The 27,251-nt window shown below is 37.0% G+C and overlaps 1 protein-coding gene across 2 annotated transcripts; it reads left to right on the top strand.

The window, feature by feature from the left end:
• On the top strand, positions 1-26,944 carry LOC134652904 (uncharacterized). 2 transcript variants are annotated; one of them, XM_063508138.1, is made up of 6 exons: positions 1-119; positions 14,040-14,097; positions 15,382-15,501; positions 18,340-18,482; positions 25,116-25,290; positions 26,835-26,944. In XM_063508138.1, the coding sequence occupies exons 1-6, from the start codon at positions 27-29 to the stop codon at positions 26,852-26,854; spliced, it is 609 nt and encodes a 202-aa protein (XP_063364208.1). In that variant the 5' UTR covers positions 1-26; the 3' UTR covers positions 26,855-26,944. The 2 variants fall into 2 exon arrangements, with proteins under 2 accessions (XP_063364208.1, XP_063364209.1); XM_063508139.1 differs by having other exon boundaries at positions 15,385-15,501.
• Positions 26,945-27,251: the final 307 nt, after the last annotated feature.

Below are 27,251 nucleotides of genomic sequence, written 5' to 3' on the forward strand. Positions count from 1 at the left end.
TTGTAATTTTGTTTAGGAATAAAAAAATGGAAGTGTTTGCAGCTGCAACCTATGATTTAAATCCAAAAATCAATAATAGTGAAACTTCCCAAGATATAATTCCATATTCATCTGAAAAGGTAAGTACCTACCGTAATTTACGAATTTGACTGTCTTATAGTACCTATAGCTTAACCTTTATCGATGACTTTCTAGATTTTCTCGAAAATAATATTTGGCGTGCAACTTATTATGTAGTGTACTATAGTTCGTTTTTTTTAGCATTAGAAATAAGGTAAACAATCTTGATGTGTCTTTTAATTGAAAAACACATTTTAAAAATAAGTTACGGCAAATATGTAACAATTATGAATCTAATACGATCATTTATATTCTTCTGCTTTCACTGATTTTTAAAAAGCGTTTTTCAATTAAGAGACATGTCAAGATCGCTTACCTTCTTTCAAGTTCTTTCTAATGCTAAAAAACCGGCCAAGTGCGAGTCGGACTCGCGCACGGAGGGTTCCGCACCATCAACAAAAAATAGAGAAAACAAGCAAAAAAACGGTCACCCATCCAAGTACTGACCCCGCCCCACTTAAATCTTTATTTTATTCTGTTTTTAGTATTTGTTGTTATAGCGGCAACAGAAATACATCATCTATGAAAATTTCAACTGTCTAGCTATCACGGTTCGTGAGATACAGCCTGGTGACAGACGGACGGACGGACGGACGGACGGACGGACGGATGGACGGACGGACGGACGGACAGCGGAGTCTTAGTAATAGGATCCCGTTTTTACCCTGTGGGTACGGAACCCTAAAAAACGAACTATGGCACATGCGCGTTGTAGTGCCAAAACCTGGACGTTCCATGTTTGAAGAACCGCATACTGTAATCGGGTCAAAAACGTACCGGAAAACGGGCGTCTTTCCTGTGGACAGTTTAACGCCGGCTGAGAATACTTTTGTGCCATATCCATTTTTGGGCAAAATCGTTCTTTAATGATTTCTAAAATAACAAAAAATATGCTATAATTGACACTAATCGGTTTTTGAAAAAACATATTATTTTTCAAAAGTGTTGTGCCATATCCGCATTTTACTATAGGATAATTACACTCTGTTAACAGAAAATTATCACAAAAATGTGACATATCCAAAACTTTTGTGTCATATCATACATGGGTCGTTCTCGCATTTCGTGCAAATCGGTGTTTTCGGAAATTTACCAAAAATGTGGTGGCGTTTTCAAATATCTGTTAATGCAAGGTTGTAACATAGGGCCTAAAGTATATGTCTCTCCAATTAACAATTCTAAAAAGGTATGTATTTTCTTTATATGTACAATTAACACCCAATTTTTTCATTCATCTCTACATGTAACGCGTGAAGATATAACTTTGACCTACATTTTAACCTTAAGATACTACAAATAGAAAATTCGTTGTTTGTTCAATAAATGACTTATTTAGTTATGTTTTAAATCGTATAATATTAGAAGCTAGAAATAAATAATAAAAACTATACAGCCTTATAAGTGTATGGTTCAAGTAATTTCTTCATTACCGACGCGAGAAATAGATTAGCTATATTTTGCTATATAGCGAGGGTATATAGCGCCTACCGTCGATGCAACACATTGTTCGTCAGTCAGTTGGCCGCGTGATCTCGTAGCGGACGCCCGTGTGCCGCTGTTAGCGAAAATATATACGATCTCTCGGGTCGGGAAGGAGTGTGGTTCTCGTTAGTCTTCATCGCCATCGCATGATTTATACAGTAAGTAGCAAGTGTACATTATTATAATTATACGTAATGAAGTGTTTTAGTGTCGCCTTTCAGATGGTTTATTCTACAAAATTAAGGTCCGATGCCAACTGATGTAGGCGACAAAAACTTCCAAAACTTCATTCATATCGGTTTCATTCACTTCTTTTCCTTCCAATTTTACTGGGGAAGGTAATGAATGACTTAAGAAGGTAATGATAATATATTCGAGGCAATGCATTTAATGGAAAGAGGCTTAGTTATTATAAATATTACGTTGTTATAACATTTAAAACTGTATATGATAATAGGGGAGCCCAACCGGGGAGCCTTTGTAGTCTAAGATGGTCGAGCTTCACCGATATGTCTGACGGATGAAACTTACATATTATGAAAGAAAATATGTTCCTGAACATAAATAAATAGGGTTGCTTAAAGAAATATGGTCAAGACTATTTTTAATTATTTTTTGAAAAAAAAATTTTTTTCTTCAAATTTCACCGATCTGTCTGACAAACGAAATAAGTTCCAATGGAAAGTATACAACTTGTACAATATAAATCAACTAGGTTGCCTATCTTTTTCCGGTCACTATTATGTGGTTATAGGGTTTCTTGCGAAAATCCGGTCACAAATAAGGGTTGCCAGGCTTTTAAATAAAATAAGAAGGGAAGACTATTAGCGATAACTCATAAACGGCTTAACTTATCAAGTTTGCTTTAATTTTGTTTGAATTAGTTTATTAAACACTATTTTTATGATTTTTTTCATATTTTTTGGATCGATTTTTCAAAAGTTAGAAGGAATAACCGTTTTTTATTCTTTCTAAATTATTATTTCCGAAATGATTCACTTTATCAAAAAATGTTGTTTGCAAACTCCTATTTATTTTTAAAGACCTATCCAACGACACCCCACACTATAGGGTTAAAACGATAAAAAAAAATTACATAGGTACAAAACGCGAATGATTTAAATATATTTGTCTATGCTAATTTTTGAAAATTTGAAAACTATGTTTTATGTGATATGGTGCGCAGATGATCAAACCGACTTAACAAACACTTGGGGTTAACAATCTCGACTTATAATGATGATAAGTAAATGGTAAATGTACCATCTAGCTTGAACATTATAAGTTGAGATTGTCAACTCCAAGTGTATGTCAAGTCGGTTTGATCATCTCCGCAGTGCTTAAGACACATGTTTTTAATATTGTTGATTTTAATTGGTGTTAATTTTCTTGAAATACAGTTTTTTTATGTTCGATTTCATAAGTTTGTTTCATTACCGTCCACTTATAAAATTACCATCTCGGCTGAATTCATTACCAGCGCGTAGTTCATTACCAGTAGCCTTATTAAATGAAAAGTAATAACGTTACAAAGGTGCCTTTAGCAGAAAAATGTTAATAAATGAATCCACAAATTGACGAAACTCAAAAGTTTACCATTTAAAAGAAAAATTACAAATCGAGAGAATCTCACCGATTTGCACGAAATGAGAGAATGACCCACATTGTATGTTTAACATTTACTCATCAAAAACGGATGTGGCAATAATAAAAGTGCTTTTATTGCATGATTACCACTATATTCACAATATTTGTTTAGTAGTACTATAAATAGTAGACATATGTGCCTAAATGATAAATAAGTTCAATATTTCCTAAATGTAAAACTTTTCGAGAAATTACTTTTTTTGCTTCTTTTCGATCTCCTGTAAACCAATGTAAGTAGCGTACACAAACGTACGTGGCACAAACGTATTCTCACCCAGCGATAAAAGTTATCTGTTTGGATATGACACCGTAAAATTGTGAACCCGTTAGTTTACAATCTAACGTAGGTTAGGTTAGGTTAGTTTATAATCTCCCTACCGTCAGTTTATAATTTAACTAGCAAGATTATTGTGAACCCGTTAGTTTACAATCTAACGTAGGTTAGGTTAGTTTATAATCTCCCTACCGTCAGTTTATAATTTAACTAGCAAGATTATAAACTGACGAGTGTTTACAATTTTACGGTGACAGATACAATTTACTTAGCTTTCATCGTACAGCTTTTAAGAAGTAAAAGTATTGAACATATGTACTTACCTATACTAGTGGTCTAGCAAGAAAATATAGCTTTAAACTCTTTAAGTCCTATTTCTTTTATTAATACTCATTCTAAAATAAGTAGGTAGTTATTGACCCAATCCCTCGAGAAAATCTTTGCAGGAATTATTTGCCTTATACAAAACCTTTTTTATAATCTTAAACTTGTATTGAAACCTTTATTAAATTTATTGTAAAATGAGTCAGGTTTAAAAATCGTGTTTAAATTTATACTTAGGTAAGGAAATACCTAAATCATATAGGTACCTAAAAATTTATATGAAATGAATTATAGTAACGGCACCAGTCATGGGACATTTAAGAGGAAATTTTGAGTATTTGTGATATTTCCCTGATACATGTAAAAGTTCTACCGCTTAGCTTGTTAAAAGATGAATATCCTATCCTTCTTTCATGTTTCAGGCCTGTTGTATCAAAGATACTGCAGTTAGTTTCCACATAATTAATAAATTAAAAGTATGGTTTTTTTCTCCAGTCATGGACACCAAAGCTCCAGTAATGGAACCCCGGTAATGGACGTGGATCCAGTAATGGGCCCCCTATAATGGGCATACCCTATCAGTATAAGATATTGGAATAGGGAATAAGTTTTTGGCAAAAAACTAGTTATTAGTCATTTTTGTCACCCGATTGCATTGTCATCCGATTTGCATACGTATCCAAAATTTCAACTCAATCGGAAATCCGAAAGTGGCTCAAATGCCATTTCCAAGATTTGAACCACACTAACTAATACAGGATGGATTTTCTTTTTGGGTCAGTGAGGGCAGCTACCAGATCCCGTGCTGCTACGAGAAAACGGTCTTAGAAGACCTTCCCTCGATTTCAAATTAATGAAGATTGGCTTTTACAGATTTTGGAAAAAACATACAGGGTGCGAGGAAAAGGTAATTTTTGACAAACTTTTTTTTTGATGCCAATCGATCCCATTCCTATTGAGGATCAAAAGCTTGTATGGAACAAAAAAAAATTCCGGCTAGAAAAGCCACAAATCGAGGAAAACATTTCCCATACAATTTGTATGAAAATGAAAACTTATATTTTTCACATGCTATTTTTGTATGCCAATCGATTCCATTCCTATCCAGTATCAATAGTTTTTTTGGGGTCAATGGAAAAAGTTTTTACTAATTTGTGGCTTTTTAGTACATTATCGTAAGTTGACCCCAAAGAAACTATTGATACTAGATAAGAATGGAATCAATTGTCATAGAAAAATAGCATGTGAAAAATAAAAGTTTTGATTTTCATACAAATTGTATGGGAAAAGTTTTCCTCGATTTGTGGCTTTTCTAGCCGGAATTTTTTTTAGCTCCATACAAGCTTTTGATCCTCAATAGGAATGGGATCGATTGGCATCAAAAAAAAGATTGTCAAAAATTACCTTTTTCTCGCACCCTGTATGTTTTTTCCAAAATCTGTAAAAGCCAATCTTCATTAATTTGAAATCGAGGGAAGGTTTTCTAAGACCGTTTTCTCGTCGCAGCACGGGATCTGGTAGCTACCCTCACTGACCCAAAAAGAAAATCCACCCTGTATACAAACCATGGACTAACCTATAGGACCCGCAATCGCCATTTTGAGTAGCGTGACTTTATATTTAGTTCCCAAAAGTATAGCAGATGTCTCTAGTAGTGTCAAATGTTGCAATAAGTGTGATTCTGTATCAATGCCATGTGACGGGTTGGAATGACAACTATCGTCATGCTCTCGTCTTGCCTCAATGTTGATAATATATTTCGTGAGATGGCGCTTCGACCATACCCCGTACTGAATTCGTTTCATTTGACGCATTTTTTTTGGATGTTTGATATTAAAAAAATATAAATATATTCATTCATATAAAATATAAATATAATAGCATTAGCGATGTCTTACTAATTTTAATAACTCGTAATACATTTTTCTGTCACATAATATTAATGTTACCGACGCGCGGTAACACGATACATTACATTTATAGTACATTATTGCAGAGGCCGGGAAAGAGCAATTCGTGGATGAGTTTCGATTTTGTCGGACGACGCGAAGCGGAGTCCGACAAAGAAGACGAATCCACGAATAGCTATTCCTGCCGAGGCATATATAGTGCTTTTCTCCAAACATGCGAGGAAATAAGCTCAAATAATAATTATTTAAGCATCAAGCATCACTCAAATCGAACCTTCACATCAAGAATGTCAAAAACAATTCCCCTCTAATTAATTTTTAAAAGTTAAAGGCACAAACTTATTCGGCCATTCAGTACCATTCAATATTCGTTCATTCAATATAATTGTGCAATATAGTTGGTCAAACCAATTTGTCAGTTAGTAAGAACCAGGAAAACTATACCCATCCTATTCTTTTGGGTGCTAGTACTAGAGTAAGACAAAGATAGTATGATTCTCTCTGTCTATGTTTGAAATGAGATAGTCCTTTGACAAACTATAAAAGCTTTAATATTAACACGGATTTAGATCCTTAAAAAATATATAAAAATAATCTTTGATTTTATTAAGCAGTATTCGCACGATCAGACACGAGCACAACGGTCTTGTAAGAACGAGACATGAAAGGCTTACTATCTCACTCTATCCTATAGCTTGAAATGATAGCTGATCGGGTCGTGTAGACGCGGCTCGCGGCTATAATAATTGGCTGTTTACGTTTTTTATTTTTAAAAAGTAAAAAACACTACAGTAATAAGTTATTACTGTAGTGTTTTTTTACTTCCCGTCCGCTAGAAAAGGACAGCGATAGTTTGATTTTTTTAAATTAGAGTTTGACAATAACGAAGATCTTCCCGTACTATTTTTGCTACAATAAGGTGAACATTTCCGAGCATATTGGAGAAAAGTATTTTTACCTATTTGTAACATATTTGATAAAGTTCTATTTTTTTATTGACATATTTATTTACACTGGGTACCATGACAACCTCAAATATTATACTCAACATATGTAACAAGTGCGAGTTGGACTCGCGCACGGAGGGTTCCGCACCATCAACGCGGCCAAGTGCGAGTCGGACTCGCCCATGAAGGGTTCCGTATTTAGGCGATTTATGACGTATTAAAAAAAAAACTACTTGCTAGATCTCGTTCAAACCAATTTTCGGTGGAAGTTTACATGGTAATGTACATCATATATTTTTTTTAGTTTTATCATTCTCTTATTTTAGAAGTTAGGGGGGGGGGGGGACACACATTTTACCACTTTGGAAGTGTCTCTCGCGCAAACTATTCAGTTTAGAAAAAAATGATATTAGGAACCTCAATATCATTTTTGAAGACCTATCCATAGATACCCCATACGTATGGGTTTGATGAAAAAAAATTTTTTGAGTTTCAGTTCGAAGTATGGGGAACCCCAAAAATTAATTGTTATTTTTCTATTTTTGTGTGAAAATCTTAATGCGGTTCACAGAATACATCTACTTACCAAGTTTCAACAGTATAGTTCTTATAGTTTCGGAGAAAAGTGGCTGTGACATACGGACGGACAGACAGACGGACAGACAGACAGACATGACGAATCTATAAGGGTTCCGTTTTTTGCCATTTGGCTACGGAACCCTAAAAATAAAGCAAAACAAGCAAAAAACGGTCACCCATCCAAGTACTGACCCCGCCCGACGTTGCTTAACTTCGGTCAAAAATCACGTTTGTTGTATGGGAGCCCCACTTAAATCTTTATTTTATTCTGTTTTTAGTATTTGTTGTTATAGCGGCAACAGAAATACATCATCTGTGAAAATTTCAACTGTCTAGCTATCACGGTTCGTGAGATACAGCCTGGTGACAGACGGACGGACGGACAGCGGAGTCTTAGTAATAGGGTCCCGTTTTTACCCTTTGGGTACGGAACCCTAAAAAGGTAAGTAATGCATAAAGGCGTATCCAGACTAGTCAATTTTTCGCCAGTCTGATAAAATTCTCCGATCGAATCAGGCCGAGCGGACGCAAATACCAATTTGATTCCCCGATCAAATAAGCAGGTGCGGACACAAAAATGCCAATTTTCACAGTAATTATCTATGGAATGCAAATTGGTGATTTAATTTGTGTACCTACGTGTGGATGCTAAATGAGATTGGCCAATTAGTGGGTATCCAGACGGGACTGATCAAATCAGTCGATTTGTTCAGGAAAATATTTGGCCAATCTTATCTTGCCTAGCGTCCACACGTACAGAAATTAAATCACCAATTTGCATTCTACTATGAAATTTGTCATTTTTGTGTCCGCACCTGCTGATGTGATCGGGGAATCAAATTGGTATTTGCGTCCGCACGGCCTGATTCGACACGAGAATTTGATCAGATTGTAAAAAGTACGTACAGATCCTAGCATTCCATAGATACTAGCTTCGAAAATTGGCATTTTTGTGTCCGCACCTCCTGATTTGATCGGGCAATCGAATCAGTGAGCCAAATTGCCGTTTGCGTCCGCACCTCCTGATTCGATTCCCTTCCCTTCCAGATTGGTGAAAAATTGACTAATCTGGATACGCCTTTACGTATTTGACGTATCAAAGATATCTTTGAAAAATCGAATATAGGTATAGATCAGTAAATAGGAACAAAAAAAACTATACTCATCCTTTTCTTTTGGGTGATAGTACTAGTGTAAGACAAAGATAGTATGACTCTCTGTCCTAGCGAGCGCAACTTTGAGATATTCTGTCAGAAAACTTTCAAACGTGAAGTAAGTAAACATCGTAATAATTTCAATGAAATCTAATGATATTACAGTATAATTATTCGACATATTTGGACGACGGCTGTATTGACAATTACATTAGCATTGTGGTTTTCAGTTAAAATGAACGTGCTTCTGACGGGAACAGGGTTTTTCGTGCCATAACCCATGAAATTTGGTCGTTACCGGCACGTACTGGAGGTGCAAGACATCTGGCAAGGCGACAGGAGCTACATAATCAAAGCCCGAGTGGTTCGTCAAGCCTCTGTGACGGCGACAGCGTATAAGACAGCCTTAATTCGTAATATCAATCGTCATGTTACTAGAGTAACATGCGATTGTTTATAACAAAAGTGGCAAATTCAAGCAGCATTGCAGCACTAATTTACTACATCAATCATGAAGAGAGTTCCACCTAAACCAGCCAGGAACAAAAATGGGGCAAGCCAAGTGTTCGACAATTTACGAACGAAAAGTATTCCAAAGGGAGATACTTCCACGAAATGTATCCTACATCAAAGAAACACAAGTGTGAACCTTTTCAGTTCGATGTCACAGATTTAAAGGAAGATTGTGCCTTGAAACGTGTACTGGAAGTTGCTGAAATAAATTGTACAGAAGATATTGAAATTTCCGTTAGCAAGGTTGTCGGAAAATTTAGTAGAACAGACTGATATTAATATTCAAAAAGAAGAATGTGTTACATGTCTTGAAAACTTTAGTATTTTTAGAAAAGAGTTTGATGTGTACAAAAGTGAAGCTAGACTAAAAAGTCATAGAAAAATTTTTTTTAGTCATAGAAAAAACATTAGAAAAACTTTTATGAAGCAAATGTTGCGTTGGCAGATAAAGACATTTTTAAATTCTGTAGTGACACAATAGAACAATCAATGTCTGAAGAGTGGTACTCGGCGAGGAGACTAAGAATTTCTTGTGTCGGAGTGATTGTTAGCAAAGATCAGCCTTGGTTGTGCACTAGTGTAGATGGTGTTGTTATATGCGATGAATGTGTCAGTGTTAGTAGAAGTTAAATGTCCTGTATGTTGTAAAAACCACCTATTGCAGATTTTGATAAACAAAAATGTAATGTCATAATGTGCAATATTCGCAGTTTGTGAATGATCAACCAGAATTAAAAAGAAGCAAACCATATTAACTTATACCCAAATCCAAGTGCAAATGTATGTCACTGGTATGACTATGTATGATCTCTTTATATATTCACCAAAAGGTAGTTGTATAGTAAGAGTAGACAGAGACAAAGACTTTATTAAAGCAGCAATTTTAATAAGTGAATAATTTTACTTCGCTCATTATCTACGGCTCTTGTATTCTACAAGAACAAACCAAACTTTGAGTGAGAAAAACCAGCCAAAGCGTAGTTTTACAGAAAAAATATAATCAATACAATGTTAGGTAATTAACTTTTCAAATAGTAGTATGTAGTAGTAGTATTAAGTAAAATAATATGTTTAAATGTTGTTAACTCAAAATGTTTATTACTGTTTTTTTTATATGTATAGTAAAGCTGAATATTGCAGTATCACGCTTTGTGAAAATTTGCAATACGCATACCTAGCTGGAAGGCCTGTAAGTAAGGAACTCAACATTTTTATATCTTAGAATCCTAGCATACCTAAATATTAACCTGACCTTATTTGATTGTTTTTGTTTTGTTTTAATAATCTTTAGCTTTAGACTATGTTTGATTCTGATGTATGTATTGTCCCTACCACATAAGCGTTTTGGCATCCTTAGCTGTAAGTTTATGCATGTGACTGAAATAAAGGAATATGACTAATGGTATGTACAGTAGAGTTCATAAATATGTATGCATTTCTTAACCTTAATCCATTGTACTTGACTTGACTGTACATTAGACTTATAAAAATGTTGATCAGTCCAGTGCTTGGACATATTAAACCCTAACCTGACTGACACATTTTCATAGGTCCACGGGCCCATGTTATAAATATGTGGTGGTCAATGCCTGTGGTTCCTTATGCTCCATGTGCATAAGGGTCCTTCAGGCATGAAAAGTCACATAATATTTACAGGTTTTATGTGTGAAATAAAAACAAATTTAAATAAAAATGCAATGTTTTAATAGCTTTTTAAATAATGTAAATATTGTAAAAATAACTGTTGTTTTATTTGTTTGAAAATATAGGTGGTTGCAGGTTTACTAGTACCCAACAATTAACCTTTTAACCGTCAGCAATTTTTGATCGAGCGTGCTCGTGTCACCACCGACAGTAATTGTACCACGCAGAGTAAGGTTGGCATAGTTACGGGAGTTATAAATGTGCTGTAAAAAATGCTTAATAATCTTCGTACACTGGTACTGATATCTACATATTTCTGTTTGAACTTCGGCATCACGTTTTTTTACCATAAAATATGTACCTGTTGCACGTAAACGTCTTTCCTGGATTTTGTACACCTGTATACAGGTCCACTTGACATTCACTATCAATATTTTGAAGTCACACTAACACTATTTTCCAGCAATTCAAAGTCACTTGTATTAGTTGTATTAATAGCACTAACAGCTTCTATTTTTTCGCGTTTCTTCGTTCCATATAACGTTGGAACCTCGATATTGCCGCATTTTCGTCAATCCGTCTTGATTTGTCTCGATTCTTGGAACATAGCTGGGACTGGCTTGTTCATCACTTTCATCAGCCTTTCTACCAACAATAAAGTAAGCACTGCAAATTCTGTCGTCCGGTTTTGAGTGCCATCGGGACTATAACAAAATAATTCACCGTTAAAACTTGATACGTTTACAACATAAATCAAATTTTTGCGTATTTAAGGAAGGTATGATTTTAGAGGTTAGGTTAGGTGACTTACTTTTTTTCTCCTTACGGCAATTATCCATTTATTGCGTGTTCTTGTTTCCACACTACTTTTGGAAATCTATAAAATTTGCAGTCACTATTTCTGCTAGTGTTTACACAATTAACGACAACACATCTTGCTGTGAAGACCATTTTTATCTAAAACATACATTTGATTGCTATCTGTGACAAAAAACGAAAGTCAGCCCTAATTATAATAATAACAACTAACTCACACAATGACACGTGTACAGATGCGCTGTTCACACATAGAAACGCAAATGATGCGGTAGTATACTCGGTCAACCAGATCTTGACAGTAGAAAAAGGCGGCAAATTTGAAAAATGTAGTCCCATAGAAAATTTGAATTTCGCGCCTTTTTTTACTGACAAGATTTGGTTGACCAGCTACCTAATATTAAAATTATTGCGCCATCTATCCATTCGTTTAAGAAAAACTAAGAACTACACCTTAACAACTACAACGTCTACAACTCTTCTAGTGGCAGCGCCCTCTTGCGGAATGGGCTACACAACCTACAGCCCGCTGAATGACCGACGCCATCTAAGTCTAATACAAAAAAAATGTTTTCTTCCGGGGTACGCTACTCAAAATGGCGATTGCGAGTCCTAATAGGTTAGTCCATGATACAAACTAACAGGGCAAGTTAAATAAAATTTTGTAAAAACGATATTAATTTATCCGAAGTCCGAGAAGACCTCCTGACATAGTTCGTACGAGTAACTACATTATACTTCTGTATTGTTTAAACATGAAATTACGCCATGGCAAGCATCATTATGTAAATTATCCCATCATAGGAGGTATGCAGTTTTACAGCTCCTATAATGGGATTGGGCAAAATACTACTATTTTTTATACATCTCTAGAGTCACAACATAATGTGTTGTATACCTTATCTCATGGTAAATGCAATTAACAAAACACATTCTAGTTTACACCAAGTAATAATTAATTACAATTTAATATATGAACTCACCTCTCTTAGCGAAGTTGTTAAGAATTCTTATTGGTTATTTTTTCCAGTGACACGACAACTTTTGGGTTGGCGCCAATTTCTTAAAAATTAACCGAAATTAATAAAAAGTCAAACTTAAACAGCTCTATGACTCTTATTTATGGTAAAATATTGCCAGTGTTTATAAACTACTTTTACATACTTATTTTAGAGGATTTGTGGTTTTATGTCCCATTACCGGTTCCACGTCCATTATAGGGTCCATTACGTTAACCCAATTAACGCGCAGCTGACAGCGCAAAAAATTTCAATTACAACGAGGAAAAGGATTCGGACTTCCAAGAAAGAAAGGTGGGAAATATAATAAATCACAGAAGTGTATCGAAAAAAATCTATTTGAGTGACACGTGGAAGACAAATCTTTTACACGTGTTGTTTCTGCGTGAAATAATGTTTACATTGTCAGACGAATGTAGCTGGACAAACATTCAATAGTAAATAAAATCAAGGTAGGTACACTACAGTCAGCAGCAGAAGTTGCTAAGCGGGCCAGTTGTTCAAAATGATCTTGACGCGACTTTATTGTTAAGAGAATAAGAGCGTGACAAGGTAATTTTGAACACCTCGCGCGCTTAGCAACTCCTGCTGCTGACTGTACAGGAATACCTACAATAGGATCATTGATCAGTGTGGCAAAAATGTGTCTGTACACGTACAGCCGAGGTCTAAATTCCACCCCCATTCATAAAACTTTACGGGCCTGATTATATTAAATGTTTTATCCCTTTCTCACAAATTACATATGCCAAAATGACAGATAAAAACAAACGATTCATAGCTAATTCAGATCAGTAGGTAACGCATTTATGAATAACGCCCTACTTGTGTATCCCAGACACTAAAATGATAACATTGTCCAATGTCCGGTTACGGCCCCAAATAGATTGGGTACTACAATCTATTTGGGGCCGTAACCAAGATTACAATCATTTAGATCACAGGAGGCCTAAGTATACGGCTATCTACCACGACTTTGACAATGACATATTCGCTAGCGTGAGCGTAACTTAAACTTACTTTCTATGCATTTCGCTCATACTGGCATATTAGTGCGAGCGAGATGTGTAGAAAGTAAGTTATGCGTTAGGGAATATGTCAGATGGACACTGATAAGATACCGTCACTGACACCGCTGTGCTGGCACCATTCTTGGTGCCTTTGCGAAGTAATATACATATAAGAAGTCAATGGACCAAAATCGGAATGATGTCAATTGTTAGTTTTTAATTTCTTTTAGTAATACAATGGTATATATCTTGATTGTCAAGTGTCATAGGGAGTATGAAATCAGAAATAATATGTGATTTCCTATAGTTTTTGCTTCTGTAACATAATTCATCTCACTCATTAACTCAACTCAACTTTTCAGAGCATGAGAAATGAAAAGAGTATTTGTTTTGTATTGTATAAGTACCTATTCTGAATTGATAACGCAAACATGTTTGTTTTCCAATGTCACTTATGTTTATTATGCGTGGTGGAGTTTTGTCTACGGTGGCCATTTCACAAAAAGCGAGTCACGCAATACCGAAAATAATATGAAATGGCAACGCTGACTTCGCTTGTTAAATTATGAATGAGTTTTGCAAATCGACGTTTTGTTTCAGGATCCCTTTAATTCCGCACGAGTGAGACTTCTGAAAAGACGCAAACCTCTCGATAAAGGTAAAAAAATTCGTCAAGTGTTGCTGAAATTGCGTAGGGTTCCAAATTGATACCTTTCCCGAAAATATTCCCAACGAGTTAAGTATCGGGGATTTATCCAGTAACATTCCAAAAGTTCTACAAGAGCCCTCATACGACAACCATACGTACTCATATATGCAATAAACTACCTAATAAAGGAGATAACCAAAGAATTAAAATTAAAATATATTAAATATAATACCAAAATTTGAAACAATATTTAGATTCAGAACTGTTCTCATTCTATACAAGAGTGCTTTAATCTAAATAAATTTCAAAAATAGTTCAACTAGGTAGGTACTAGATTTTTCTGTGTATTTTAGGGTTCCGTACCTTAACAGGAAAAAAACGCAACCCTTACAGGACCATCTGTCCGTCTGTCACAGCCCATTTTCTCCAAAACTACTGGACCAATTAAGTTGAAATTAGGTACACATATGTATATTTGTGACCCAAAGATGGGCATGTTCCATGCAAAGTAAACAAATTAACTTGGCCGGTTTTTTAGTTCTAGTTTTTGTAATAATAATAACCTAAAAGGGTCTCATGCTGTGCCTTAATTTTGTAGGTTTCACCTGTATTTGTACCAACATGGACGCAATGAATATACATATTATGATTAGTAGGGGACGTTGAATTTATACTTTATCTTATTTTATTTATTTACACTTGTGGGATAATTGAAGCGTCAGACTTGCACTGGGCTAGTTTTTATAAGATTCAAATAATATTTTATATCCTACTAGCGATCCGCCCCGGCTTCGCACGGGTTAACTAATTATACATAAACTTTGCTCTTGAATCACTCTATCTATTAAAAAAAACCGCATCAAAATCCGTTGCGTAGTTTTAAAGATCTAAGCATACATACAGACAGACAGACAGGGAAGCGACTTTGTTTTATACTATTGTAGTGATGAGCATAATTGTAGGTAAGTAAGGTATAGCTGGTCAACCAAATCTTGTCAGTAAAAAAAGGCGCGAAATTCAAATTTTCTATGGGACGATATCCCTTTCGCGCCTACATTTTTCAGATTTTCCGCCTTTTTCTACTGTCAAGATCTGGTTGACCAAGTATAAGTACCTATCCATATTTAAATATATTTAAATATCATGAAATCAGGACTTTAAGAGTTGGTTTTCCCCTGGACAACTAACAGTAACCATGGAGAGATACTAAAAAGTGGATTCAAGCGCCTGTAATATGTTTAATTAAAAAGTGTGTTAATAGTTTGATTTGTTTAAAACCTTAATCTTGTTCAACAGACGCGTTACTCGCCGTGAAGCTCGACCCAGCTGTCCTGGAAGCGCAGGTGACATTGACGAAGCGAGACGAAGATCCTTGTCATGAAAGTCCAGCGCTGGTCGCTACAAGGGAAAAAGGTGATATATTTGTTCCCTTACATTTTCCGTCAGATTCAAAAGTAACGTATCAGGAATTCAGGACTTTGTGTCAAATGTATCTATATTTTATGTTTTAAATTAATGATTTTCATGGGGTCCGTATTATAATCACTTCATAATTTTGCTAGACTATTCCGAAACTGTTTGTATAGGTATATATGTATACCTACATATATGTAAACCAAAACAAAATACGATAATTAGGTAGGTATTTGAATTTGAAACAATTGAAACCTTAATCAAATCAAATTTAGTTCAAACTTCATAAATGACAATGGGGTGGGAAGGTAGTTCGATACCACAGTACTTAAGTAAGCAAGTACATTAATTAGATTTAGATTTAGATTTAGATTTATTTATTTCAAGATGAAAATTACACTATAAATTTGCTACATTCGTCAAAATTATGTTTATCTTCTCATCATGATCGTCAAAAATTACATTATAAATTTAAAAATAAAAATAATAAGATTAAGATTAATTATGTCTCCCAATAAGGATCGTCATGTACAAAGAAAAACATGTCAAAACAATTGAATATAAACCTAGTTAACATTAAAGTCGATGTCAACGTAAATAATTTGTAACTGTCATTAAAATGTCAAATAAAGATAAAAATATCACAAAAGAACAAAATGTCATGTTTTAAATATTATACAAATCAACAATTGAATAATAAATAAAATTACATACGTCGTTACAAATTCAATTCCATGTACTCATTTATACAGTGTGTAAGTCAAATACGGGCAATAAATTAAACCAGATATAGAATTTACCCGTCTTATCATTAATTAAGATGTTTTTTAAGTTACACTTAATTATGACCCTGTGATTAATTTTTTCCACATGTACCGAGCAGCAATGTACTGTAAACATTAAGAAACAAAATGATAATGACATTACGAGATACGAGCTTTTCATAGTAACTGCCAACAAGCGTTGACAGTTACTTTAAAAAGCTCGTATCCCGTAACGTGTGTGGTGTATTACATTGCGGGCCGAATTATTTTGTATGGTTATAATTTTCAATGCATTTCTAAGTAAAATCTTTCTCAATATACTTTTTAGGTCCTATGCTAACCACCGTTTAAATATTCGCCCGTATTGGATTTACACACTGTAGAATACAGAGGGTTATCCAACAAAAGGTTTCTCAATTTGCGCTTAAATGTTTCGTCACACGGCTCATTTCTCAGATCGGCAGGAAGGTGCTCGTAGTAAGTCGGGCCGATGACACGTGGGTTCTTTCTTGAAAGTGCCATGCGACGGGGAACTGTTCTCAGACGCCCTGCAGCTCGAAGCAGTTTGCCCGGAAAGTTAATACGCGCAAATTGGGATATATTCTGTCTTACATATATCAGTACATCGAACAGGTATTGTGAGTAGTGCGTCATTATACGTTGAGAACCAAAGAGCTCTTTACAAGGGTGCCTGCGGTTATTGAACGATATCTATTATAATAATTATTATAATAGTCCGACATCTTTGCAATAACCCAGTCCCATTGTCCACCCAAACTTCAATCCATAAACCGGTATACTGTTCACTTTTTCTACAATAGTCCCAATGCCTGCTGGGACCGGTTCATGGGTGTTTATTATTGCACCTGTAAACGGGTCCCAGCTAGCGTTCTACATGACATTAAAGCTCTCCAAAGGGCCTCTACGTGTTGGACCTATATCCCCACGCAAGCCTATCAAAAGACTGGGATTTATAGGCCCGTGAAACCCAAAATAGAGTTACAAATAATTATAATTACTCCTAGTTGAACTTGGCCATTGAAATGAATATATTATGTTACGTAATGAGTAAGATGTACCTATAATATTTTTAAATAGAAAAAATATGTATCTGACTCATATAGGTATATTTGTACTATTTGTAGTTACTTACTCGTAATAGCTATGCCTATGACAATATCTTTTATAATATAAATATATAAATAAGCGTCATATGTAAAATAAAGGCAGGTCCCCAACCGGCAGCGATCAGCGAGTAGCGTTGAGCGCACCCTACTCGTACAACTGGATTTTTATCTATACGGCGAAATTCAACCAATTAATGTAATAGGGGTTAGATAGACTACTAGATAAAGGTCGGAAATATAACATTTTATATTTTTGTTACATTTTTAATACGTCCAGATTACCGTTGATCAGTGTGATCACCGAATTAAAAAACAATATAGAAAATTACAACCTTTCTTCACATGGGATTCTAATTAAGTACTTACATTACTTACTTGCGCGTAGCTTTACGTTGTTGGTTGGACAGCTGCCTTGGGGATTAGTGTAAGTTATTAGCCTAGCTAGGCAGGGTTCGGATTTTGATTACTTAAGGCAACTTTTTGGCTACTTAGTGTACGTTTATTTAAGTGCTTTCGTAAGATATATTTACGAGTGTTATCTTTCAATAACAAGTCTTGTTACACAGTAAATACTTGGGTATCCGCTTTCCGAAAAGAAAATTAAATAATAAAAGGTCCTCAGTTCAAATAATGATTATTTCAGGAAGCCGATTTTTTTTGCTGTTATTTATGTGTCCAAAAAACCATAGGCAAACGACAAGTACAGGCCTCCATAAGCAACCGTATCCGCTTATAATCTGTTGTATTAAAACAAGATTCGCAGGTGATTAATAGGGTTTACACACCGTACGTTTTGTATAGCAATAGAGAGGCAGATAACATTTTCCAATATTTCGATGTTGACGCTAGACCCTCTGGATTCTAGATCTTTACCAGTTAAATAGGGTATGAAGAGGCACTAAAAACAAGATTGGGAGCTCGTGGCTAACCGCGTGTATTGTTGACAGATGGGCGATGCTACCCGAGCTACGAGGAAGTGCTGTCGTTGCAGCAGGCGGCGCTGCTGGGGCTGACGCCGCAGCAACTCGTGCTGCTCATGGCGTTCGTTGACACACTTCGTCGTCAGCGGCAGCGCTCACAGAAACACATGGTTAGTGTACGAGTTGATTTATGAGAGCTGTGTTTAATGGAAGATGCAGGCATAAATCTTAACGTAAATAAATTTAATCTTTCAACACAGGAATTACCGCCACCAAGTACGTACACCTATTTTATTAAAACGAAACATATCTTAGAAACATCTGAAAAATTGATAGTCGTTCTAGATAGATAGGGGCGGGCGTAAAGGAGGCCACAGATTACCAGTTCGCCGGATGATATCAGCCTGTCAGTTGTTCGGAACTGTCACCTTTTACGTTTACATACCCTTAAGAAGTCAATGTGATCATGGTTAAGACGAAACAGGAGCTGAGATTTAAATATTTTAGGTAAATATACCAGTCTCGCTAACGGGAGCGGCTCCTAAAACTAGTGCGATAAGGACAAGGCGAAACATCCTACGTAAAAACCTCAAAAATCGAGGTTTCGTACTCGACTGTTTCCTCTTCCAAAACTTAACCAATCGTAACCAAATTTGGAAATCTAAATGATTATGAAATTATCTGTTTCGGACCGTTTTGCTTTTTTGGCTAATTGATATCAGTTTTGAATACCACGCCTCTCATTGCGGCATAGTCAATTAGGCCATTTTGGTCATTTTTGAAAGGGCTCTAGCGCCTTAAAAAACAAAAAAAGCAAAACGGTCCGATACAAATATCATTGACAATATTAATCTGTGTTGAAAAAATCATTGCTCTAGCTGCAAAACCCACGGAGGAAACAGTCGAGTACGTTTGTATGGAGAAATGACCACTCCTGTTCGCTCTTAATAATCCTTTACGCAAATAAAAAGAAAGAAATTGTTCCGCAATGGTAATTTACGTACAATATTTATTTATAAATTAGCGTTCACTGCAATTAACGATTGTCACGTTTGTCTGCTGACGTCCAGATCTAGGTAGAGGTACCAACAAAGAAAAGATTGAAGACTGGTTTACCATACCAGCAATTGGGATGTTAATTTTGTTTAATATAAAGCGCCAGAAAATTATTATTTAAAAGGGCAATCGTTTTGACAGTTCGACCTGTTAAGGGGCCCACTGATTAACAGTCCGCCGGACGATATCGGCCTGTCAGTTAGAACAAAAAGTTGACACCTCCGATCAACTGACAGGCCAATATCGTCCGGCGGACTGGTAATCAGTGGGTCCCTTTACTCCTTATTGCACTCTGGGTGCTAGAGGATACCGAGGTTCTTACCAATCTTAGGCAGGGATGCGTTGAGGGCGGAGAAATGAAAGTCGTGTCCTCCAAATTTATGCAGCTTTATATTTTATATATTTAGCATACAGAATCTTTCGTCAGTTGATAAAAATATGTTATGATCATTTAGATAACTTAGGATATGTATATCTAAGAGGACGACACAAATTACTTAAATAAGATGGCTTCTAGATCAGAGCAGAAATCGGAATGAATGAGTACATGTGTGTGACAGCTAGCCATAGATAAATAATTTACCAAAGAGTATTAAGCTGTGTACATATTAAGACGTTTTTGTAAGGCATAATCTTCAATACTTCCCCTTGACTTCAAAAACTTAATATGAAAAGGTTACAACTATGCTCTATATTACATCATTTTTAACCATTACACGACATTAAACATAAGTTGCAAACATATCACAGTCCTTATCCTTATTACATGCCTATTACAAAACATATTCATAACAAGTAGCAAAACATATTTATCACAGCCTTATTACATGCCTATCACAGTTCATAACATGCCTACAAAAATATTACATACATTACAGTTCAATATCACAGTTAGTATCCAAAATGCAACAGTACCTACTAGCAAAACAAAAAAAAAAAATTAACAAGGCCTAACACATAAATGATGCCTAAACATACAATGTTGTTTTGAATTTAAACATTTTGTTAGTACATCTGCAATCATTTTCTCTGTACATAGATATTTAACAGTCATAAAACCTTTCTGAACTAAATCCTTAATAAAATGATAGCGCACATCAATGTGTTTTGTTCTTTTGTGACTAATATCTTTATTTTCAATAATTCTGTGAGCACTCTGATTATCGTTATACACAATGATATGCACCTTTACATCTGGTAATAATTCAGTTAAAAGTTGCTTTACAAAACAGAGATCTTTGGATACATCAGCTATAGACATGTATTCACTTTCAGTTGAGCTAAGGGAAACTGATTGTTGCTTCCTAGATTCCCAATGAATTACATTCGATCCAAGTTTAATTACAAACCCTGTATATGATTTCCTATCGTAACAATCATTGGCCCAATCGGCGTCGGTATATGCATTTAATACCAATTGATCACTTTTTACATAATGTAAACCGTAATTAATTGTGCCAGCCAGATACCTAAGCAAACGTTTAGCAGCTAACCAATGCGTTTTTCCAAAGCAGTTATTAAACTGACTCAGTTGGCTACAGGTAAATGCAATATCAGGACGAGTACAAACAGACAGGTACATGAGGGAGCCTATCAACTCTCTATACTTATATTGCTCGTCCTGCAAGGTGACATTTTCTTTCAGTAACTTATTATTGAGAACCATAGGAGTGGACACTGGCTTACAATCTAACATGTTAAATCTTTTTAAAATATTTTTGATGTAAACCGACTGATCTAAAGTCAGTGTTCCAATTGTCCTATCCCGAGTAACACGGATGCCAAGATAATTCTGGATTGGACCCAGATTTTTAATATCAAATTCTGATTCTAATAACTTTAATAATTTATTTTTACATTGGCTATCCTTGGGGTAAAATAAATAACAGTCATCTACATAGAGAGCAATAATTATAAAATCATTATGTGTCTTCATGGTATATACACAAGGTTCACTTTTGCATTGCATAAAACCATTATCACTTAAGACCTTGTGTATACGCGCATTCCACATACGGCTAGACTGTTTTAGTCCATAAATACTCTTTTGCAAGAGACAAACCTTATCATTATTTGAACTAAAACCTTCTGGCTGCTCCATGTAAATAACTTCATCTAAATTGCCATTTAAAAATGCTGTGGTTACGTCTACGTGATCAATATTGAGATCAAGCTCATTTGCCAGGCTAAACAATATCCTAATTGTCGAGTGGCGAACGACTGGGCTGTAAGTATCATGAAAATCTATACCTTCTTTTTGAGTGAAACCTCTCGCTACCAAGCGAGCTTTATAACGAACGAAATTACCAGCCGCGTCGTTCTTCACTTTAAAAACCCATTTGCACTTGACAATATTGGTATTTTTCGGCCTGTCAACCAACTTCCACACTTTATTTGACATTAAAGAGTCATACTCATCTTTCATAGCCTTGTGCCACTCAGTGGCATTAGGACTAGACATGGCCTCTTTAAATGAAGTTGGTTCCGAATCAGAGGTGGCCGTTAGCGACCAATCCGTATCACAGTACCTTTTAGGGAGTACAGACCGAGTACTACGCACAGGACGCCCTGCAGATGTCGACGGCGGGGCAGGTGTCTGCGTCACAGCTTCCCCTGGAGCAGAGCCCGCGCCCGGTGACCTGTCCGCCTCACCAGCTGGACTGTCAGCGAGAGAGTCATCCTCGCTCACCGTGCAGTAGTTTTCGTCTCCCGAACCTGGAAATGTTAACGAATAATCATGTTCATTTTGTATATAACTGAAATCACGACATTCTCATTCATGGTACTATCATTCCCATCAGAATGGTTAACCTTGGCAATATCGCTTTTGCCCCTTGTGTTACTCTCATTCACACAAACATCCCCAACATTACTTTCATTCATGTTGGCAACATCAGGATCAGCACTCGCACCAGTGCTGCCTGTGTCTGACACAGTACTATCATTCCTGTTCCCTAAAGCTGTCACAGTACTCTCATTCCTGCTCCCTGAAACTGTCGCAGTACTCTCATTCCTGCTACATACAGTGCTACTCTCATTCACACAATTATCAATATCATTATCTGTAAAATTAAATTCATTAAGAAATTCAAAATTAAAATTGACATTATTAATGTCATTCCGATTAAAATTGTAAAACCTTTGCTCTAAGAATTCAACATCCCTGGATATAATAACCTTACTAGGGTCATCACAGTCAGCCAATCTGTAGCCCTTAGAGGTTTCTGAATATCCAACAAACACATAGGGCTTACACTTTGCATCCAGCTTCTTTCGCTTTACATCCTGTACCTTAGCATATGCCATGCATCCAAAAACGCGCAGGTGACTGAGGTCCAGCTTCGACCCAGTCCACACCTCCTCCGGAATCCTGCCATCCAAGGCTGCTGTGGGAGACCTGTTTTTAAGGTATATGGCAGTTGTCACTGCTTCTCCCCAGAAGCGGCGGTCCAGACCTGAATGCTGTAGCATGCACCTAGTTTTATTCATTAAATTGCGGTTAAGGCGTTCTGCCACCGCATTTTGCTGAGGACAATATGGTACAGTAGTTTGATGCACAATCCCTTTACTTTTAAAAAACATTGAAAGCTTAGTGTTTATGAATTCTTTACCATTATCAGATCTAACACAACGTACAGGTAAGCCTCGCTGCCTCTCTACCATGGTTACAAACTCTATGAAACGGTCACTCACCTCTGATTTTCTCTTCAAAAGGAACCCGAAGGACTTTCTTGAGTAGTGATCCGTGATTGTCAGGAGATATCTCGCGCCACCCAAGCTGACAGGGAGCGGACCACACACATCAGTGTGGATCAGGGCTAGGGGCTGGTCAACAGTTGTGCTGGAGGCCTTGGGAAATGGTTTGGAAGGCAGCTTGCCCTCCAAACAAGGCACGCACTTGTCAGCCTGCTGATTCTGTAATTGAAAAAGGTTAGGCACCCTATCCCTAATACTATTCAGATCTTTAGTGTTGATATGTCCTAATCGATAGTGCAAAAGCTCCTCATCAGTTAATACTGTGGAGCTCAAGGCTTCTTGCCTCTGCAAGGACCTTGAACTCTCCCATTTGCGCGAATCACTATCCCTAAACAACCAATAAGTGCCATTTACTAACTCACCTGCTGCTATACGTTTACCCTTGAGATCTATATCACATCCATCTTTATGAAACGTCACAACATGATCATTTTTAATTAATTCACTTACTGAAATTAAATTATTTAAGCAATCTGGCACGTACATAACATTTTTTAAGAGTAATTTTCCATCTACAAGGACATCACCTTTACCAAAACATTTCATTTTATGTTTACTAGCCGCTATTATATAACTAGTACCTGGTTTGAAGCTAATAAAGTAGTCCTTTTTATTAAAAATGTTCACTGACGCGCCTGAATCTACACACATCACATCGCTGGGAACGACCGCCAGAGCCGTTGCAGAAAGAGCCTGCTCCACAAACATCGGAGAGCCCCTCCGTTCTCGTTTCCTCTTGAAGCAATTCTTCTTCATATGACCCGGTTTCTTGCAATAATGACACCTGGACTGCGTCCTTTTCATTGATGCAAGTGCAGTTCCCTCATCCGACGATGTCCTCCTGGACTCCTCCTGCAGAAGCCTAGCACGTACCACTTCACTGGTCAGCGTACTTGTCAAGTTCATGGTCTCCAGGTTGGACACGAGGGAATCATACTCTGAAGAAAGCCCGCTGAGCAGTATTTCCGCAACCTCCTTGTCTTCAATAGTCTTGCCGATGTCAGCCAATTGTTGGACTAGCGTAGTTGTCGCTTCAATGTACTCTGACATAGTGGAGAACGTACCGTAATCGATCCGATGAAGTTGTCGTAGGAGTAAAACTCGACGAACCAAGCCGGAGTCTTCGAATACGTCCGCTAAGCATTTCCAAGCGTCTTTGGCAGTCTTGGCATTTCTCACATATTGGTACATACACGGCTTGATATAGAGGCAGATTCGGGCAAGCGCACGCTGGTCACGAACGTCGCCTGCTGTCGGCCCGTTTTCCACAATTTCCCATAATCCGTCATGCATGAGCGCCATGCGGACGGCGAACTTCCATGAGAAATAGTTCTGGGGGCCGGCCAAACGTTCAATCTGCGTCCCGGAGACAGGAGTCACGTTGCACGTGTTTGTCTCGGACATAGTGTGTAGGTTATGTTGTGACTTACTGATTTGTGTCTTCTCTTCTCCGCCTTCCTCTTTCTCGGCCTTTTTGCTGGGACCGTATAACCTATTGCACTCTGGGTGCTAGAGGATACCGAGGTTCTTACCAATCTTAGGCAGGGATGCGTTGAGGGCGGAGAAATGAAAGTCGTGTCCTCCAAATTTATGCAGCTTTATATTTTATATATAAAGCATACAGAATCTTTCGTCAGTTGATAAAAATATGTTATGATCATTTAGATAACTTAGGATATGTATATCTAAGAGGACGACACAAATTACTTAAATAAGATGGCTTCTAGATCAGAGCAGAAATCGGAATGAATGAGTACATGTGTGTGACAGCTAGCCATAGATAAATAATTTACCAAAGAGTATTAAGCTGTGTACATATTAAGACGTTTTTGTAAGGCATAATCTTCAATACTCCTACCTACCTATTGAGCCAAGTCTCATCCGATGAGCAGAGACGACTCTACACGATGGGCCAGCGCCGGCCACTCCAAGGGACGCAGCCATGCGGTAGAATGAGATAGCCATCAGTAACAGCCTATTTTAAATTTCAGGAATGCGCGTTTTGCAAGAACAACGGCTCCCCGGCATCTTGGTACGGGTCGCACATATTACGCGACCGCAGACGCGTGCGTTGTCCCGTGCTGCGCGCGCTGCGCTGCCCGCGCTGCGGCGCCACCGGCGACAAGGCGCACACGCCTAAATACTGTCCTGAGAATCTTTTCTCTGGTACGTAACTTCTACTTCTATTCTACTCTTAACACCGTCTTCTATTTTTTGAAATAGTGTTTCGCTGGAATCCTCGAATGGCTCGCACGTTTTACGCGATTGTAGACGCACCTGCTGTCCCATGCTGGCGAGTGATTTCTCGAGAATAATAATTTACTTTCCCCTATTTTTAACTTTTTAAGGGCGTCTGCATATTTGTAAGCAATGGGGACGCTGGCATTCATGTATGTATCACGGGTGCGGTGCTACGCCTCAGCACTATTGAGGAGGGTGGCGCACAAACCCATGTTCTGCAGCATCTTTTCTCAGATATGCTTAGATCACAAGAGAAAAGTCACAAGAACTCACCCTCAAAAAGCTACTCCTATACAATTTACGTTACGCGTCATTTTAAAACGACAGCTATAATTTCTTTGTATCCGTAAAAAAAAAACAATGGTATACAACTAGAAAAAGCCTCTAGGCCTCTAGGGACACGAGCGGTGCTACCGCTAAACAAAAAAGAGTTTTCATTTTTTGTGCGGGTGCTACGCGCGCTACGGCGCCACTGAGGGCAAGGCGCACACGGCCAGGTACCGCTACGAGATAATTTTAGGTACTCAGGGCCTACCGCGAAGCACTTTCGTGTTGCCTCTCTGTCGCACTTGTAAATTCGTACGTGTGATAGAGAGACAACACGTCGAACGTGCTTTGCAGTAGGCCCTCTGCTCCGAAACCATGTGTGACAAGAATACGCGTTCCCAATTTGTAAACAACTAGACCTGCGGGCTCAGCACGGTTCCATTTTATCGACTATCACTATGCCCGTCACTTTCGCACTTACATACTTGTTAGAACGTGACAGGCATGGTGATAAACGATAAAAATGCGACCGTGCTACTAGGGCTGGGGCCTGACAATTGCCTGTCCATTCGTGGGTCGATAAGTCACGATGATACCCACCGGCAATGTGTTACTTATTGGACCAGCAATATACGGTGAATTGTCACTGTCAGGTGACAAATGGTCACTGTGGTGAAACAGGGGCCTAGAAGTTTCAAGACCAGTCTAGGGATTTAACGTTGGATTTAACATGTTTCAATTTTGATATTTATCCAAGCACACGTTCGTTTAATTAAAATCTAAACCCGAGATTCCATCAGTGTGCGGCATTGTGCGGCACAAGCTTAGTCAGTAAAAATGCTTGTATGTAATATGTGTGTTTGTGTATAATAGTCTCTATATTTAGCTCCTTGCACTACATGTTGACTTTTGTATGAGTTCTACATTTCCTGCTACCTAAAGGTTGTCTGGAAGAGATCGCTTTTTAGCGATAAGACCGCCTGTTGTTAACCTGGTTCTATTTTCCGTTAAAATTTCTTTGTAGTTTACATGTATGTAAAATGTATAATTACTTACTTTTACTTACTGGTGGAATCCCGCCTTAAAAAAACTTTGAGACGGAATCTTGCGACAAATGATAAGGGTCGCAAAATTTCATTGCGTAACTGTATTATTTTTCCCTAAGTAACAAATCAATCATTCATAATTCAATTTTGTTACAGATTCTTGGAGCTGGCCTTGAAGAGGGCTGTTTTTTAAATATCAGGAGCAGGGTTAGGTAGCATTTTCCCGACAATAAATTACATTTTAAATACCTACCTGTTCTGTTTTATCTTTAAAGTATTTTAATTATTTCACAAAACGATCCCCAGACGAAGGAAGTTTAGTAAATTTGAATTAGAGGATTTACTTTCTAAGTACCGTTTAAAATATTCAATTAAATATTTATTATGAAACAAATCCAATCACTAGAAGTTATTTCAGTATCTATCTCGAAATAGATATTTTACTTTATGAATATACCTTCTATATTGTCACTTATAGGATGACGATGAAGACAATAAATGAAGACAGTAAGTATATAAATGAGAAATTTCAAAAATTAAGTTTTCCAAACTGTTACATATGAAATGAAAAAG

The sequence above is a fragment of the Cydia amplana genome, chromosome 12, assembly GCF_948474715.1.
Source record: "Cydia amplana chromosome 12, ilCydAmpl1.1, whole genome shotgun sequence".
Taxonomy (NCBI): Eukaryota; Metazoa; Arthropoda; class Insecta; order Lepidoptera; family Tortricidae; genus Cydia; species Cydia amplana.

Coding starts and splice junctions, on each gene's coding strand:
- LOC134652904 (XM_063508138.1), top strand. CDS start 27: ATGGAAGTGTTTGCAGCTGCAACCTATGATTTAAATCCAAAAATCAAT. Junction 15,502..18,339: donor GGTCGCTACAAGGGAAAAAG/GTGATATATTTG, acceptor TATTGTTGACAG/ATGGGCGATGCTACCCGAGC. Junction 18,483..25,115: donor AGCGCTCACAGAAACACATG/GTTAGTGTACGA, acceptor TTTAAATTTCAG/GAATGCGCGTTTTGCAAGAA.